Source organism: Cyanidioschyzon merolae, chromosome 18, assembly GCF_000091205.1.
Source record: "Cyanidioschyzon merolae strain 10D DNA, chromosome 18, complete genome".
Classification (NCBI taxonomy): Eukaryota; Rhodophyta; class Bangiophyceae; order Cyanidiales; family Cyanidiaceae; genus Cyanidioschyzon; species Cyanidioschyzon merolae.
The window spans coordinates 1,007,777-1,025,883 of NC_010144.1; the positions used below are offsets into that span (position 1 = coordinate 1,007,777).

An 18,107-nucleotide genomic window follows, 5' to 3' on the forward strand; every position below is an offset into this window, starting at 1 on the left:
TGCACAATCGGAGAACGCTGGCCTAAGTAAGCATTTTGTCAGTGAGAAAAATCCGACACTGTGTTCGCTGAGGGCATTGCGCTGATGCAACCTGCCAGCGAAGCGCACGGCAGCGAGCCCGCAAACTGAGAAGAGCATCGTGGTAAGCCTTCGATACTCGTCAATTGCCTGGAACGAGCGAAAACGCGAGCTGTACGACGCCTCAAAACGGCCCTCCGAGGAAGAGGAGCAGGAGCAGGAGAGGCTTTGGTGGATATACGGGAACACCTGACCACAGCCAAAAGTCATCGATGCGAGGACGCACAGAGGCTGTATACAATGAAGATGAAAATGGCAAGCGAAATATGCATCGAAACATCTGCATGCGCATGAAATGTGTTGAAAACCACTGGAAGCAGCAAAACAGGGGCTTTAAATCTGCAGTGAACATCTTCCGATCGCTAATGATGGAGCTGGAAGGAACGGAGACACCGTCGTATCTCAAGTCGGAGCTCGAAGAGAAGGAAGAAAATCAGCCGCGAAAAAGCCCTTAATGCCTGTTGCTGACGGCAATTGGAGGATACCTAAAATTCAGTATTCACGTTCGAGGTAGAATAGTGTATCCGTTTCATTTTATTCTGAGAGAGGTCTAGCTCATGGCAGCTATAGAAAATGACTCACTGACTGGCTGCCACTTGCGATGAAGAGCTTGCATAGCAGGTTCTTTTCTAGATCGCAACACCTACTGCAGGACCAGAGCTTGGGACAGTATCGTGAATAAGTGTTGTGCTTTGAGAAAGCGGCTGCACGGGCTCTGTACCAGAACGACAAGCGCGGTGAGCCCGCTACGCTGAAGATGCATTCGCGTTCGAAGCAGCGGCACACACAAGTGCGGTGCTGTCGCCCGCTAGCGCTGGGAGCGCTCCGCAAGCACACTCTTGAGGGCAACTTTCCCATCACGAGTCGAGTACTTTCACGCTTGCACAGTTCTAGAGCCGCGAGAGGCAGCACGCACAACTTCGTGGCCGCTGAAGCAGACGGCGCTCCTCGAGTTCGAAGATGCTTGCCGGGTTCTCAGACGTTTTCTGCTCTCCTCTTAGCCAATCGCCCGCGCACAGAACGTTTAGAGAGCGTGCTGCACTCGACACGTCCCGACGGCGCCCCAGAAGTATACGTCGCATAAAGGCTTGTGCAGAGCCGTTATCGGATCACCCGAGGAGACCTTTTTATCGCTTCCACGCCCCGTCATGGTACGGGCCTTTGCGCCACTTCCCACCGGGTCCAGTACATCCCATGGACTTGTATGGAAGGCCATCGTCCTTATCCATAGAAGATGATCGGGAAATTCGCCCCGGTTTGAAAGGAGACTCTGACTTTGATGTCGCGATGCGGTACTGTGAGCATCATCCGCTAGCGCCTATGCGGATCCTCGCGGATGCCCTGGAAAATGCTCCCGACGCACAGCGCATTCCAGAATGGCCGCAATACCTCCAGTGGTTTGACTGTGATGAGCGAACGGGTGATGTACGTAGCATCTATGCACCTTTGCATCCCGCGGAATCAGAAAGCATCACGGTGTTGCAGTTCTTTACAACGGAGAATACTGACTGTTGGTTTGGTCACCGATTTTGGCGACATGCGCAGCTAGTATGCCGGGAATATCCAGCAGTTCGCTTCGTTCGCATTCTCGCAGAAAAGTATGAGGCAGTCCGCGAGAAACTCACTAGAGAGCGAACGGAGCAGAGGCTGAACGAAAGGCTCGGGGAACGGCCACCGATGCCGAGCAAGCGATCCCTGCACAGCACTTTGGAGCGCGAACGGCTTGACGGTGTCGTTGCAGTGGATTCCGAGCGTCTAGATTTTTTTCGGACTGTAGGCGCGATCGGGTGGCCGTTTTGTGTGGTGCTCGCCCCCACAGGCACGCTAGTCGCAAAGTGGTATCAGGGGAGTCTCTGTGGCGGCCTCGCTCTAGATGAGAACAATGGCCATGTATTCTTGTTGGATATCATCCTAGCAGGAGCTATGGATTACTATGCCACACAATTGCGTTCCGGCCTTCATCCCGGACAGTTTTCATTGTTGAATGATCCACAAAGGCCGCCTGTGTTCCCTGAGGAGCCGCCAAAACCCATTGGACACCAGCTTGTGCCACGCTCACCCAAGAAGCAGGCTCAAGAGATGCTGGACAAATCTGAGGCGCTGAGGCTTCGGTACCCTTCCAAAGTGATCGTATTTCGTAGGGTGGAGCCACTAGCGTCAGCAGTGCGCTCGCCAGACTCCGGGCAGCATCATTCCCTGTGTGACATAGATGACTCGACTGTAACGTCGCGCACTTACATGGTCATCGCCGATACGAACAACGATCGAGTGGTTTGGTGCCTCTTGGACGAATCCGGTGCCATACCGAAACTCGATCTACGGCACAACGGAACGGTTGAGGGTCTGCGACGGCCCCGGGGAATTTGCTACGATCACACGCACGATCTTGTCTACCTTGCTGACACAGAAAATCATCGAATATGTCGTTTCCGAGTACCACAATTCGCGATGCCGAATCCCGGAACACCGTATCCCGTCGAGTGGATTGCGGGAACTGGTGCTGCAAAATTTGACCTTTTCGGTACCCGAAGAGCGCGCCACCAGTCGCTGGTCTTTCCCTGGGACGTGGCCGTGGGACCGCGCTTTCGCTTCACTCCGACTGCGCCCTTGGATGAGGCGAACTCAGCCGCACCCTTGGGTTCGCCGGACCGCAGCCCCGCCTCCCATGCCGTATACGTCACGAACGCTGGTTTGAATCAGCTCTGGCAGATTGATTTCTTCGCGAAACAAACCGCCCCAGATACGATGCATCCTGAGCCGCGCTCCTGCCGAGCGGTTTGCGGTAGCGGTGATCATCGCCAACTGGATATCACGAGCGCAGACAACGAACGCTTGCGAATAGAGCCCAAACGTTCGTGCTGTTTTGTATCGAGTATGGCTCAACCGACTGGTCTCGCACTAATTCCAGAGAGCTGTGCTGGCGATGGCGACACGAAGGGACCCTTTATCGCCTTTATCGATGCTGAGTCGAGTTCGGTGCGTTACTTTGCGCCGAGATCACGCAGTCTGTGCACACTGGCTGGAGGCGGCTCAGCAACAGGTGACATCGATGACCTCTTTGAGTACGGGTATTTGGATCATGCGTCTGGAAAGAACGCAAGATTTCAGCACCCGCTGGGTATCACGTACGATTCGTCACGTCGAGCGCTCTTCGTGGCTGACACCTATAACAATTGCATCCGCTGTGTAGACTGGTCGACTGGTGCAGTAGATACAGTGCACCTTGTTCCCGCCGATCCAGCAGCGACAGAACTTTTAGTCGACATGGATCAACGTGGAAAGGTAACGCAAGACGATGCGATACCGTTCTGTTTGAACGAACCAACAGGTGTGGAGGCGGATCCAGAGGCTTTTCAGGGACGAGGCGCGCTCTGGATTGCAGACACGAACGCGCACCGTATTCTCTGTGTCGAGTGGTTACCGAGTGCATCGAGCGAGGACTCGAAGGAATCGATGGATGACGAGCAGCTTGCTCAGAAGCAAACGCCCAAGCAGCGCGGAGATCAACGGCAAAGGTTGAAGCTTTCGCGGGTCACGCTCTGGGGGCGTGTGCATGTTGTTTGGGATGATGCCCTTCTAGAGCAGGCCGCTCACTTGGGGCAGCGTGCACGAGCGGGCATCGTTGAGGCTCAGCCCCGAACCTGATGATGCACGTGCCGTTCTGATCAGCGTTTCAGTACAGTGGGCGTTGTATCCAGGGGTGTAGGTAGCGCTCAGCCGCGTTGCCAAATGTGGTGGCTTCTGTAGCGGCTTCGATGGATTGTCCTTGCGAGTACGAGGTGCTGTCCGCATGAACGCGCACGCTCTTCTGGAGTTGCTGTTTGTCGAAGACCTGTTCGCCCCTTCTTTGGCATATGTGTTCGTGCAGTATCGATTTTCTCGACGTTGCGAAGCAGGGCGGATGTGCTGCTCTCATGCTGCTCGTTGCGGTAAACGTATAGATCATCATGCAAGCTCAGGGGTGTTTCTTCGTTTTGAGCGTGCATCTACAGGTTGCAGGTCAGGAGGCACTCTCAAAACAGGTGTGCCTGGTGAAAAGCGCGCTACGATGCCTGGAAGAGAGTAGTGGAGGCTTCCGGTCTCTTTCGGATCTTCGTGGCAGACTCAGCGCCCGGACGGTCGCTGAGTCTGCCAAATTGTTTTCTTAGAGTATGGTTGTTCAGTTTGTGGAATCTGGACACATCGCCGCTACATCCATTTTACATTAAAGAGGGACACGTTCTCGAACGCTGACGGACACGCTCAAATTCTGGCCTTTTTTGATTGCCATCATCATAAGCATTTGCAGGATGTTTCTGCGGATGCTTCATTTTCCTCTTCCTTATCTCCGGATTGTAAAACGCAGACCTCTACTGTCGCTTTTTTTCTAGTGCAAGGTGTAAAAGGACGTTGTTGGTAGCGCCAAATGCCCGATTTCGTAGTTTTCCGCTGTTGTCGAAGCTTGTTACGCACAGAAGGAAGCTGCGATCTACGCTTCGATTGCCGTTTTCATCTTCCTGTGTACAACTTGTCGGCCTGCTTGGCAGCGATGACACTTTGCTATGGTCAGATGTTCCGGTATGTCTCGTGCAGTAAGTCCTGCTTCTAGGGCCATCCTATGATTCTTGAACGCTCGCCCTGCAGCTCGGTAGAAGCTTTGGACGAAAAAGAGGGCTTTGCTCGATGCCTTCCTATTTTGTCGTGATCGCTATCGTCTCATACGATCACGAGCTTCCTCTGGAAGATTCCCTGGACGAGGACTCTGTCCGCTGCGCATGGGAGCGCATGCTTTTTCACTAGAGATGGGATTTGCGGAACGCGATGTTGTCTATGATGAAAAGTACCTGAAAGAAAATCTACGCTGCAGAACAAGTCCAGAAATTTCGATCCATCTACGTGCTCTTCGTCGAATGCTGCATCACGTTTTGCATTGCAAGCGATCGTACCGATGGCTGAATTCCAAGTCCAGGACCCTTTTCCACACAAGCAGAAGAGAAGGAAGCCTCCGAGAGCGTATTCAGTGATGGGATTATGGCGCTGTCGATTGCTGTTTCAAGGGCGGCCATGACGAGAGTGGAATTTGTCCTTCGAACAGAATCGATTGTTAAACGTTAGAAATTAAGTGGGCTTTGAGCCTAAGATTGTGAATAGGTTGTCAAAGGGCGACGTCGAGTATTTTTTTGCCGTCAATGCAATGGCGTGAGTTGGTGCGTCTACTAGTTGCCTCGAAACAGGGATATCGCAAACTTGGGGAATCTACGATTCGAGAATGCTGCACACGATGAACGGAGAATCGGGGCTTGGACGCATGCACTGGATAATTATATAGATTGCATGGCGAAGCCTTGTCCAATGTCATTGCAAATTATGCGGGTTACGGTAAAGTAACCAAATCTAGCGGCGAAGCATACATTGCGCGACTCCGAAAAGACGAGCAAGCACTCCAAAACTAAGAATGAATTCGTAAGCCCATAATCTTGCATTTTGAATGTCAAGTATATTCATCGGGAAAAACGAAAGGAAACCACAGAGCGCGCTATTCAGTATTCCATTTTCATCTGATGTCGGTGAAGATATCAGAGCTAGGTCCCGGCGATCAACAACGTTTTGCAAAACCCGAACATTTTTGTTCATCATGTTCGATTCTGTGGCATGACAAACGCCGAAGGCGTCATACCCATTTGCGTCTGCTGGAACAAGCGAGTCTCTGGGAAGGCGCTGAAGTCTCGTACCCTGATCGTTGGCAGCGATCCCTCATCCAGGAAGCGCTGACTCAACTGGCCCATAATTTAGGTGCTCAAGGACGCGAAAACGTTTCGCTACCATAGAGTGTACATATATGTCTACTTGCAGACAACTCCCGGACTGTTTCGACAGGACTCCTGCTATCCTCTTCAGCTTCTCATCGTATACTTCGAGCCCGAGAGGCTGCTCCATAAAGTTAGATAGCCACAGCCCTGCGGGTCTTGTCTTCAGTACCGCACATTGTCGGATTTTTATGGCGATGTTGAAGTCTCTGTTCACGAACTCTATGCGTTCGTTCTCGCTGGTGGAATTCACTGATACAAAGAGTCCTCGGACTCGTGCCCTGTATGGCGCCAAAGTCTCGTCATCGTTCCATCGGGCAAACGCCTTTTCTCGACGATCTCCTCATTTCTTCTTCGTCCATTGTTCTTCTTCTTCGCTCGAGAGTCAACGAGAAGAGGATTTTTTGTTGTTTTTCCTGCACCCGGCGATGCCGACCCCCCTAGGATTCCCGACTTGCATGTCCATACTTTCCCCTGGTTTTTTTATCACTTCAAACGAAAGCACTTTGCATGCGTCCGCGGTAAGCAGCGAAAAAGCATTTGATGACATGCACCTGAATGCGGAACACTTTTCAGGGCAAAGACTGCGATGCGATAGCGATCAGCAGCGCGCGGCGCACCGCCGAGGCGTTACGCATTGCGGAATCGCGCACGCACGTACGCATGCACGCATCGTATGGCGGCTTCCCGCCAGGCGATCTCGCTGATCCGTGCATGCCACGCGGACGGCACAGCCGTTATCGCCACATGCAACTGGCATTCATATTCCTTGCGTTTCTAAGCAGTGACCAACGAAACTGCTCTATTGACGCTACAGGAACTATTGGTGACGTGTACTAGTAGACACTTTTTCTTTGAATCATTGACAGGGGATATGGAGCGATCTCAGCGCGAAACCTGGTCGGAAACCGCCCCGGATATGCATCCGTACGGCGTCGGAGGTCGTGCAACTCGAGACGGTCGCGACGCTGCGCTCTATGCGCCAACGAACGTGAACGAAGACCATTTTCGGCTGGATGAAACACGCGCACCGTATAGGCGGTATTCAAAACGCGAGTCTCTGAAACTGCGCAAGGCATCCGGGTCAACCGGAATAGAAGAGCATACAGCGGGCTCTGTTTACGGGATCGGGGATGCTCCAACAGGAACAAAAGGCCGCACACTCTATAGGCCTTTAGAGCTGCAGTCTGGGTGCGTGCAATCGGTGGACCTGCAGGAACCTAGCAGCTTTCCAGCTTCGGTGCCGCGTCCACCGGAAACTGTGGTTACTCGAGCAGACACTTCGTCTCCCCCGTGGTACGCTTTCCGGAAAATGCACCCGCAGCACGGGCCGTTCCGGCTTCCAGACGCGCCTGTTACGCTCCACGTAGCAGGTCTGATGCTTATCTGGGTGCTGGTTCTAGTCAGCTTGCGGAACCGTAGCAAATACGGTGTCCAGCGAATCGACCGCGGCGCGCGCATCTGGCGCGAGCGCACTCGTGCCAGAGCCAGGCACCATGGAAGCCCTGCATCGGCTGCTTCTCTCGCGCAACATGTGCATCCGTGCTGTTGGCTGCTGCTTCCTCTGCCGAGGGTAATACGAGTGCACAGCGCGTCTGTATGGCCGACGGTTAAGCCTATCACGACCACCAAGCTCGAGAATCCCGACCATCTCGAACGCCTCTGGTACCAACGCCATAGTCGCCATTATGCGAATCTGCATGATTTATCCCTTGGTGGGACTTTCATCGCCTTGTCGGATTCCGATGTCGACTCCGAAGACTCGGCGATACCGACGATTGAAGAATACGCAGCGCACCGCAGCGAGTTACCTGCTTCAGAACTGATGCAGCATCGATCGGCCAATGTCCATACAATTGAGAATCTCGCATTCCCTACGGTTTCCGGGCAGATAGAGAAGAATCAAGCGCCATTCCGAGCGCGCCTGGAAAGCAAACCACAAATACAAGTGCTGCGCGAAAGGAATCAAGATGTACCCGAGAGGCAGTCGAAGTCAGGTCGCCGCAATGGGCCAATGGGCAAACGCGCATCTCTGCCAGCTTCTTGGGACGGCAGCATCCAGTATTCGTTGCCGATGCCTGGAGCTGACGCACGCGCACCCATTTTCGACAACGCCAGCAGCATCTCCCTGTCAGCCATTGACTCCTCACTTGAAGCAGCGAACACGGAGAAAGGCGATCGTGTATGGGAGCATCAAGCTTCAGCTGGGGATATCTCTTCATCCTGGCTTTTGCCATCAAGACATTCTGTGGGCGATTGCTTCGAGGCCAGCGAGCCAAGCCTCGAATTCGAAACCAGTGAGCATGCGCACCACCCCGAACGATTCATTACAGCGATGACTGCTTTCAGTGCGCGTGCAGGCCCTGTATCCGAAAGTGGCCAGATTCGCGCCAGTGCAGCACTGCCGGATCAGTCCGGCACCGCTACCGAGTGCACTCCGACGGCGCCGAACTCGTTCGCCACTGGTTCAAAGCAGGGCCTTCCCGTGCTCTCAGCGCTCATATGGCAGGATGCCCGTGTTCGCCGAAACGCAGACGGCAACTGGTGGCTCGAGCGCCACGGCGAGTACCGCCTCGAGCACCAACCACATGTTCTAATCCATTTTGGGGACAAGTTCGGTGTGGATGCAAGAATCTTGCCACACAGTCAAGAATCACAAGTATGGTACGAGTGGTACATCGAAAGACGGCCCGCTAATTCGTCTGTGGAGCAGCCCTCGTACCAGGGTTGTCGCTGGGGTCGTAACAACGCCGGCGATACCTGGTACGTCCGGTACGGCACCGATACAAGTGGTTATCACTGGGAGCAGCGTCTGGACTCGAATGGGGCTCGTTTCCAGCTGGAGTGGGAGCAAAGCATTGCAACAGTGCTGCACGTGCGACTATGATTGCAATCGATTTGTATCCTCTTTCGCTGTCGGCATGCACTCTATCTAGCCCCTGTTGTGCACGACAAACCCAAGCTGTATCCAAATCGAATGCATCAAAAGCGAATATAGCCATCCGAACGTAGCTTGTAAACGAGCACGGGAAGGCTCTGGAAACAGCCGCCCCGGACGCACTGCAGCTTCGTATCCAGCTTCGGTCGCAGCACCTCTGAGTATCCGACACTGAGCGCTAAGCTTGGCGAACATCTTTTCAAACTCTCCCGTTGGTATTTGCCGGCGCCTGATCTCCTCTTGCTGTCTGTTTAAACATCGAGCCGAGGCGCTCGAACTGTCTTGTTAGATAGGCGGCGGCGCCGAGACTATCCGCTGCACTCCACGCGGTCCCTCGACTTGCAACGCGAGCGCACTGCCAGTATGCAGAAAGTTGACTAGCCTGGAGTATGAAAGCAATAAAAACGACGAGAAGCCAGTTGAGTTCAAACTTCAGCATACATACGACACCAAGAAGCGCCCAGCACGCTGGTGCAAGATACAGGGACCACCAGAACACCTGGCGCTCGAACGCGGTCGACACCAACTCGCTCTCGGGTCGAAACTCAAATCTCAGCGTGTTGCTGCCGTCGAGCTGAACGTGGTTCCACCACCGAAGACCCACCAGCCTCCTTCCTGAAAAGTTTTTGACCGTCCAAAAGTCCAGCGCAAGTAGGAGGAGCGTCACTACCGTCTGGACAACGAAGGAGTTCGTGAACACGCCCAAAAGAAGAAAAGACACCACCGCCCCTATACGAAAGACGAGTGTCGCCACCAGCGCGCCATAGTGTACAGAACGCTGTACATGCCCTTCTCCGGAACCAGTCCTCGAGGGTTTTTCTGCTTCCTCGGGGGCAGACATGCGGCAAGCGTGCCCACCGGATATCGACAGCAACCGTCGAAACGGATGGGTGTCGGTGCCAGGCGTCGGATCTTCCTGTGCTGCACCATTTATATACAAGCTTGTATTATACGGAATAAAATGGACGATTTACGAGGCGCGCTTCTCACGCATCGCGTTGCCTGTCAGCACGCCTGCCGCTACACAGCAGCCGCTGTGTACTGGGTGTAGGCGGCAGCCAGTGCACCCCGCGGATGCTTTCTTTGGAGCTGCACAGCAACAACGCTGGATACCCGAAGGATGTGCTGGCAATGTCGCGCCTATAGACGTTTCAAAGGTGTGCGAAGCACCATCAAGGGTGAACGCTCACACCAGACGCAATTTTTTAGATGCTCGTAACGCAAAGATGACACCCTGTCCATGAAATTGGTATCACCGCGGGGCCAGCCTCTACGATACGCTATTCGACAGCGGCGATATGCGCGTGCTTTATCGCCCCGAAGTATCGTCGCTTCAAGGGATGACGTGCAGCGTTACCGACAACAAGGGTTCTGTCCGTGGGAAGCATTTTTCCATTGAACAGTAAACCATCGAATACGATCGCGATATCGCACGATTCGTCCGCTCTTTCGAACGCTGAGCCTATGTGGCAACGGCAAATGGTGACGCTTCCACGAAGCATCGATATCATCTGTGGTACGCCTCGGCTGTATCATGCATCGCATGCGCAGCGCGCTCGATTCCTCCGGGTCCAGAAACGCGCTGTGCATACTCGTGGCCATCACACGGAAGCTAGACAAGTGGAGTGCTCTTCAGTGGCAAGCGATGGACGCAGCAAGTCGTGCACCCATCGGGCGCTGACGCAAAATTTGTTGTGTTCGTGCATCAGCAACAGCTGGAGCACCCGTAACTGCTGCTGCTGCACCGAGTTCTTTTCATGATCAGTGCGAATACCCTTGAAATCACAAGAATGCAAGGAAGCGAACAAGGTACAGTAGCAGCGTCTATCAAAATCATTTCGGGCACATCTGGTTTTCCGATGCAGTTCGCGTCATGAGCCTCGAACAGCATCCATTTGACAGAGCCAGCGTCGACGGGTCATCCACGAGCATCGCAGCCGCTGACCAGTAGCGCTGGAGTACAGGGCACCACGCAGCGCATGTTGTGTCATCGGCTGCACTTGGCGGCTTGCTCGCACCAAGGCGAACATGTTCGACACCGAAGCGCCACGACGCAAGGCGTCTGGGACATGGGATCTAGTGCAGGGTCAAGTGTGCGCACTCGTCGTCGCGTGTACAAGTTATTGAAGCACTTCATTGCAAAGATAAAAAATCTCTCATTGGCACGGCACGTGACGACATCCACCAAATCATATCCTGAGCTACACCGCTGGGGGTAGAGACCAGTCTACAATTTCATGTTGACGACGAATGTGGCGTCGTGCGCCCTGTACAACGTGGCTGCGAAGTGACGGGCTCCATACAGGCGCGTCTAGATATCGACGGCTGGCGACGGCTGTGCGAACGTCGCCCGTTTCGACCTTGCGCTGCCTCCATAGCCTCAATAATCGCCATTTGCTCCGCAAGCCAGGTCGCTTCTGCCTGTTCTGCAGCCTTTTGTAGCTCTTCATGCTCAATTTCACTGATGGAGGCCCTTGCCTGACCTGAAACGTAGCGTCGATCCCACAACGGTGATAGCTGGTTTCGACGCACAGCGCATGCACAAGAACGATCTGCATTCTGGGTTTCCTCTAAGAGTTTGCGAAATGAACAAGGCTGTGAGACAGAGGGTCCTGATCCCGCCTCCTGTCCCCAAGAGCGGGCACGCATGGAGGATGCCGCTGAACCCAACGCTGCAGCCAACGTGTCCGAAATCAAGAGCGAGGGCAAAGAACCCGCCTGCTGCTGCTGCTGCTGCTGCTGCTCCGGTAACACGGCGTCGCGCGGAGCACGCCTCTGCTGTCGCCCGGCACCAGCCGGGTGCTTAGCGATTCGTTGTGTGCAAGTTGCGGGATTTTCGGGCGTGCCCGCGATGCTGACAAGCTGCGTGGCTCTTTGCGTGTCCGCTGCCTCTTGCTGAAGGAGCTCTCGAAAGCTCTGGCCAGCTGAGCGGGCTTTCGCACTGCTAGACGGTGAAGCGCGATCCACTGAAGCGCCTTCGACCGATGAAGTTGAGTGACTCTTTCCGGAAAAAAACGAACCCGCCTCGCAACATGTTTCTTGGTGCCAAGACCGGTCGCTTTTCGTTCGTATGTACGATTCACGTCGTGCGATATGCTGGGGAGCGGAGCGGCCGCTCGTCATGCGCCCCGCACCGGTGTGTTCAGAAGCGTCTTCCATTACGCGAGCGCCGGCGTCTCCTGGGAGCAAAAGAACAGTTGTATAGGAGCCAGCGTGCCCGTCATTGTGGGTTACGGCATCGTTCGCCGCTACATGCACCAGTCCAGCGGGCGTTTCGCGCGATGTCGTTTCGCTGGATGTAGACGCGGACTTTCCCGATCGTACCGGGCGCGTTCGCGAAAATGGTTGTGCTTCTGCTTTTGATCGCTCTGGGGCTTCTTCGAGATGTTCGCGAGTTTCCTGCATAACGAGGGAACGCCCGTTCCTTAAGAGAGCTACGTCTGACAAGGCGCGATCCCCCAGGCCCGGTGAGGGAAAATCTCGCGCACTGCGCATCACATCTTCACGTGTTGAAGCGCTCTTTTCGAAACGCGTTAAGGAGCATACCGATAGACCATACCGAGCACATAATTCACGGAAGGATTGCATCGCAGCCGCCCGGTGCGATTGTTGCTCAGCCCGCGAAACCGTGCCCCAGTGCTCCGTTTGCTGCAGCATGCGAGATCGCTCATTGGTGTTGGCTAGCATCCGCTTCAGATCCTGCTCGAGAAACGCAAGTGCCATAGGAAAAAACTCGAGGTCAAGTCCACGTTCCGTCGTGGACGCCAAAAAGATATCCAAATTGCCCAGCAAAAAGCGCGAGCAGGATTCGCGAATGCACGGTGTGTTTGCGTACGCGGACGCTTCCAGCAGATGCCAAACTGTGTCAAATGTCAGACGTGCAAGGACCGCCTCCTCGCACATATGAGATAACGAGCACGGCAGAGGAGTCGTTGTCGTTGTCGTTGTCGCCGCCTGCTGCATTCGAAAATCACAAGAACCCCACTCGAGCGAGCAGGCAGCCATTGAAGTTTGCGCTTGCGTCCACCGGGCTTCGACAATCGCAAACGCATGCTGCGCAGAGGCGGCAACTTCGATAGCACCTCGCAGATAGGGTACCCGTTTGCCACGACGACGCTTGGTAAAGGCATCTTCAGTACTCCACTGCCAGAGACAGCCCATTTCATCCAACGCATAGCAAACAGTCGCAGTACAACAGATGCGCTGAAACCGATAGGACATACGTCCACTGGTCTGCAGCGGTTGCGCCCATAGCCCTTTCATCTCTGGGTGATCCTGTCGATCGGCAGCAGGAGCTGGCGCTCGATCCCGCCGAGCGTACGTGTCGCTGTCCAGGCGCAGCAGAAAAGGATCGCCAGCCTCTCCCAGTATCAATACAAAACTACCAGCTGCCGATATTTGCGCGAAACGACGACAAGGAACAGCACCTCGGGGGCGTACGCGACTCGCCAGCGACAGCCTTGCACCTGGGGCGTGATCCAGTTCGTCGACGTGCGCGCTCATCGACGCTGTGAGGCCCGGGAAACGAACCCGCCGCAGGTCCGCGCTACCCGCTATCCAGACCAACACCTCGTCATGGTGATCAGTACGAATGAGCGCAGCACAACGGAAACCGTCACCAGCGGCAATGGCGCGTGTCTTTCGCTCGCCCAGTGCACCGTGCATGATAGCCCGGTATTTGCAGGGTGCATCTGCAGGCGCCCAATAGACAATGTTTTCCCGCGAAAGCGCCAAGGCATGTGTTTCACTCAAGTCAACGATGCGTATGGGGTCGTGTTTGAGGCTGGTCACGAAGGTTGGTGACCACAGATCCGAACCCCAGACGCAGAGCATACCGCAGGCGGTGATGGCTGCGGACTGTTTGCCACCAGCAGCAACGTACACAATGGGTCTGAGTTCCCATTCAGGAGGTGATAGCCGCACGGGTTGCAGGCATGAAAACGGGGATCGATTCGTCCCGAATGCTGACTCACTGCTCGACGAGCCCGTCCTGCTGTATGGACGCCCGAGACCTAGCCTGCCGTTCGCTCCGAAGCCCGCCACGTATACGCGTCGGTCGCGCGTCAGAAAGATGGTGTGTTGTTCAGCGGTAGCAATCTGAATGACGTCAGCATCAAAAGCGGCAGAGCCGGACATAGCTTTGCGACCCTCTGATGGCCAACTAGTGCCACCATTTCTGCCAAGCCGTCTTGGTTTCGCATCCGCAGACCGCGTGGAGTGCGGTAGGCCCAGCTGGAAGTCAGCGTTTTCACCCCAGGCCCAAACCTCTCGAATCGAGCAAGTCGCTCTCGGAGGTCGGTTGAGGGGCGCGACGTAGCGCAAGTAGTACAGGTCCAGGGGTGACAAGTTTTCGTGGTCTCGGCTGAGGAGCACCTCGTGGTCTTTCAAAATAAGCTCGATGAACGCTCTCAAGTTGCCAGTGTATACTGCTCGGTGTGCTGCCGACCAACCGCTCTCCCAGTCGCGCTCCCTCAAGAAGTTGCTAGGGCAACGGTTCGCGGCGAGCAGCTGCTGCACGCCTTCGAAGGCGAGGTCCGCGTTTTCGAAGCCTGCAATCCAGTGTAACAGGGTACGTCCACACTCATCTCTTTGAGAAACTATCCCTGTTAGCGTGGTTTCTCTTTCATCGGTGTCCAGCGGCGCTAGTCGGCGTTCCACGCAGTTTGACGCTGCTTTACTGGCGAGCGTGCACGGCAGAGCGCTGCATACCCTGCGTTCGGACATGGACGACTCCTCAGCGTAGCAGCTACCGACCAACTCTATGCCATTCTCAAACGATACAGTATTTGGCAACCCGTAGCTATGAGGCAAACGCTGTCGTTCAAACAAGTCTGGCGGATGGTGCGTCCAAACGGTTGAAAGTGGCCGCGAATTCTCGGTACCAGGTAGAGACCGGGGAATCACGCGGGCAAACCTAGTACTCCTTCACCCATTTTCGAGAAAAAATGGATGCATCCATTTGGTTACCTCGGGTGTGAAAACAGAAAAGTTTGAGTCTCTTTCCGATGTCATCACCATAAGCGTTTGCAGAATGTTTCTGTAAATGCGGCATTTTCCTCCCCGTATCAGTGAAGTTTAACGTCGCTGATCTCATCTGCCTCTTCACATCCGTTGTCAGCCGTCGAAGGATGTTGATTCTGGCGTTATAGTCCCGAATTCATAGAATCCGGTTGTCTTCGAATCATAGCATACACAGAGGGAATTTGCGATCTACGCTTCGCTTGCCACTTTCATCTCCATTGTGGTGAGCATCCGCGCGCCTTTTCCAGAGAGGTCCATTGGATTTGGTCAAGTTTTCTCAGATGGCTGCCTTAGGTCCACCTCCGAGAGCAGTCGAGCGACACGTTGACGCTTGCTTCATCATCCGGTGCATGTACTTTATAAGTACTGGAGGCCCTGCTGAATACTCTCCTCCGTTCCCGCACCCGGTGCCGTATCCTACGATCACCGGCTTGTTCTGGGTGATACGCGGAACGCTTGCTCTGACCGGTTCGTGTGCGATCTCACGTTGTTCCGTCGAATAGGGATTTGTGGAACGCATTGTCTTCCATGATGGAAAACTATCGAAAGGAAAATCCAGACTGGAGAACAAGTCCAGTATTTTCGATCCGGATACGCTGCCGTCGTGCAACGCGGTGACACTCACACCAATCCTAGTGATAGTACAGGGCCGAGTTCAAGACTCGTCTTCGCACGAGCAGAAGAGAAGAACACTTCCGGAAGCATTACCTGTGAATGGTATCGTGTTTATGTCGTATGCTGTCTGGTGGATGTCCGGAAAGAGAGGAGGATATTTCTTTAGAATTGAATCGAATATTTTTCGTTACAAGTTTCAAGAAGTTTCCCGATGAGCTTTTGAAGAGCCGCCAAGGGACGGCGTCGAGTTTTTCTCCTCGTCAAGACATCTGCGCGAACTGCTGCGCCCACGAGCTGCCCTGACATAGGAGGATCGAAAAATTGAAGAATCCGTGATTGAAGCATGCGTTACGTAAGGAAAGGAGTGGATTGGATGTTTGGACGTACGCATCCGAATATGGTATCGATGCATTCACGCGCATTTTCGTTCGAGGACGTCGCTTATCCTCATGACTACGGTAACGTCAAGAATTGCAGTCGCCAATCGTTGAAGAGCCACTCCGCGAAGACGACAAGGTATCCTAAAATTACGTATGCATTCGTAATTCCTTAATGCAGCAATTCGAACATCGAGTCCGTACATTTGATAAAAGTTCGGAAGAAATAGAGAGGCAGGAACGGCGCGACGATTTCTATGTTGGTTTTCATCTGAAACCAGTGTAGAGTGTCAACGTGCTGACGCGGAGCCACATTGTTCATGATGCAAGATCGAGGCATCTAGACAGGATGCAATGGATACTCGAGTGCTGCCGAAAGCCAGAGAAGCGTCCTCAATCATTCCAGGTATGCATCTGCGTACCTCAGGATTCAAAGCAATGTTTTTCTCAGTAAAAAATGCTGGATCCTGTGATCTTCCTGGGCAATAGGCACATCCCGGTTGCCTGCTAAGACGCTAGATACGTCACTGCTGCCACTGCCGCCCAAGAGAGACAGAACAGCTTTCCAGTACCATGACAGGCTTCAGCTCATAGGCGGTGCCGACGTGCCCCGATACCGATGAGCGTTGCCACGAGCGACCGACTCGGCAGCTTGCCGCCGCCCTAGCTCCCAATGTCTCGTTTCCGAGGTACTCTTTGGAACGCTGACGCGAGCCTACGCTAGCAAGATGCGCACATTTCAGGTCGATCTGGATGGAACCTGGGTTGCCACGCTCGCGCTTCCTCCATCCCGACATTCCCCATGTATCAACAAGACAAAAAAGGTTGCGCTGTACACCGCTCATCGATCATGTACTGGACGCCGTCGAGCTGGTGCGCACCAGACTAGCCATCATACGCACTACACAGAAACGTCATACGCGTGCACAAGCTTTGAGCATGATCTGCTCCGCTGCTGCCGGGACCTGCCCCGGATCCAGCGCTAGTCTAGTAGCAGCTGCATTTGCGCCACGCTGTGTGCCAATGATGTGCTAGGTGCACCGCTCGAGATCACGCAAACACTCTAAAAATGAAGTACAGAGGCCTCCAAGGCTTGTCAGTTGCGCGCCTGGCAACATCCTTGAGGATCCAGTACCAGCGCTGAGATCTGCAGCGAATCTCCCGGCAGCGCGCGGCGTCGAGACAGATTCCTCGTCTGAAGTACGGACTCGCTGTGGGCCTTTCTGAGAATATGTTCGTTTTTGGAGCTTACTGGTTCGACTGTGGTGAAAGAGCGGTCTTACCTGCAAATAGCAGGGGCGCACTGCGCCCACAGTGCACTAGGCTGCGTTTCTGGCGTGGTCGATACTGGCACCGCGGTGCTGTGTCCGCGTTGAGGCGCGTGCGGCCGCTCAGCGCTTCGACACCGTCGCCGCGGGTGCTCGACGGATCGCAGTCGTTGGCGGGTACCCCCGACGACGTTCAGCAGTTGTTGCAGCACATGAGTCAGGAGCTCGACAGCGTTGTTCAGAGTATGGTGCATCTCGAGGAGTACGCACTCGAGCAGGTCGAGAAGTTGAAAGGCGCCATGGAAGCGGACCTACGAAAGCTAGCACTTTACGAGGAGGAGCAGGCCTTTGCACAGAAACTAACTGAGCAGCTCCAGAAAAAGGAAGGTGCTGTTTTTGAGGCGATGCGTCATTTTCTCTTCCATGTCGTGGGCCTGCAGGAGCAGACGGTAGCGATTACCAATGAGCTGCAGGTGCTGCACGAATTCGTGAGCGAGAATCATGAACGAGTCGAGCTCGTTCTCGAGTCTCTGCGGGAAAGGGGCCTATTTGGATCGCGCCAGGACGTTTTCGAGGGCGAGGTCAAGAAGAAACTCGACCGATTCGACCCAGAAATATGACGATCTGGCACTGAACGCCGCAGTTGCGCTGCGAATCGATGACGCTGCCAGCACCGGTACCGACATCCATCGAGGAGCCGTCCTGGAGCGCACGCTTACGACGGGAATGCACTGATCGCACTATTGGATAAGCGCTCGCTTCGAGCATCCGAGAGCATCTAACGGTACGATGTGCGCTGGTGTACTGTGCAGCAAGCCACGCTGGAGCCCAGTAGCGGGCACAAGGCAGCCAGCGGCTTGTCCGGACTACAGGGGCAGCGCGAGCGCCTGCGCAAGGCGATTCGTCGCTGTGTGCCGCCGGGCAATGCAGCCTATCGCCTGTGAAAGCAGCGAGTCGCAGGGCTGCCGCTTGTATGCAATATTTGCGCTGCGTTCGCTTGTAATGACCATGATAGCCTACTGAG

The 18,107-nt window shown here is 54.5% G+C and overlaps 5 protein-coding genes across 5 annotated transcripts, besides 2 other annotated features; 3 read left to right on the forward strand and 2 right to left on the reverse strand.

The window, feature by feature from the left end:
- Window positions 1–1,038: 1,038 nt before the first annotated feature.
- Window positions 1,039–3,723, forward strand: CYME_CMR411C (hypothetical protein, conserved; the record flags this gene model as incomplete). Its single annotated transcript, XM_005538575.1, has 1 exon — window positions 1,039–3,723. The coding sequence occupies one exon, from the start codon at window positions 1,039–1,041 to the stop codon at window positions 3,721–3,723; it is 2,685 nt and encodes an 894-aa protein (XP_005538632.1).
- Window positions 3,724–6,738: 3,015 nt separating this feature from the next.
- On the forward strand, window positions 6,739–8,751 carry CYME_CMR412C (hypothetical protein; the record flags this gene model as incomplete). Its single annotated transcript, XM_005538576.1, has 1 exon — window positions 6,739–8,751. The coding sequence occupies one exon, from the start codon at window positions 6,739–6,741 to the stop codon at window positions 8,749–8,751; it is 2,013 nt and encodes a 670-aa protein (XP_005538633.1).
- Window positions 8,752–9,001: 250 nt separating this feature from the next.
- Window positions 9,002–9,643, reverse strand: CYME_CMR413C (hypothetical protein, conserved; the record flags this gene model as incomplete). The annotated part of the gene is made up of 1 exon (XM_005538577.1): window positions 9,002–9,643. One exon carries the CDS (start codon window positions 9,641–9,643, stop codon window positions 9,002–9,004), a length of 642 nt encoding a protein of 213 aa, XP_005538634.1.
- A 199-nt stretch (window positions 9,644–9,842) lies between these two features.
- Window positions 9,843–10,940: a sequence feature (possible transcribed region).
- A 97-nt stretch (window positions 10,941–11,037) lies between these two features.
- Window positions 11,038–14,526, reverse strand: CYME_CMR415C (similar to BTB domain and Ankaryin repeat containing protein.; the record flags this gene model as incomplete). Its single annotated transcript, XM_005538578.1, has 1 exon — window positions 11,038–14,526. The coding sequence occupies one exon, from the start codon at window positions 14,524–14,526 to the stop codon at window positions 11,038–11,040; it is 3,489 nt and encodes a 1,162-aa protein (XP_005538635.1).
- Window positions 14,155–15,955: a sequence feature (possible transcribed region).
- Window positions 15,956–17,046: 1,091 nt separating this feature from the next.
- CYME_CMR417C (hypothetical protein) lies at window positions 17,047–17,703 on the forward strand (the record flags this gene model as incomplete). The annotated part of the gene is made up of 1 exon (XM_005538579.1): window positions 17,047–17,703. One exon carries the CDS (start codon window positions 17,047–17,049, stop codon window positions 17,701–17,703), a length of 657 nt encoding a protein of 218 aa, XP_005538636.1.
- Window positions 17,704–18,107: the final 404 nt, after the last annotated feature.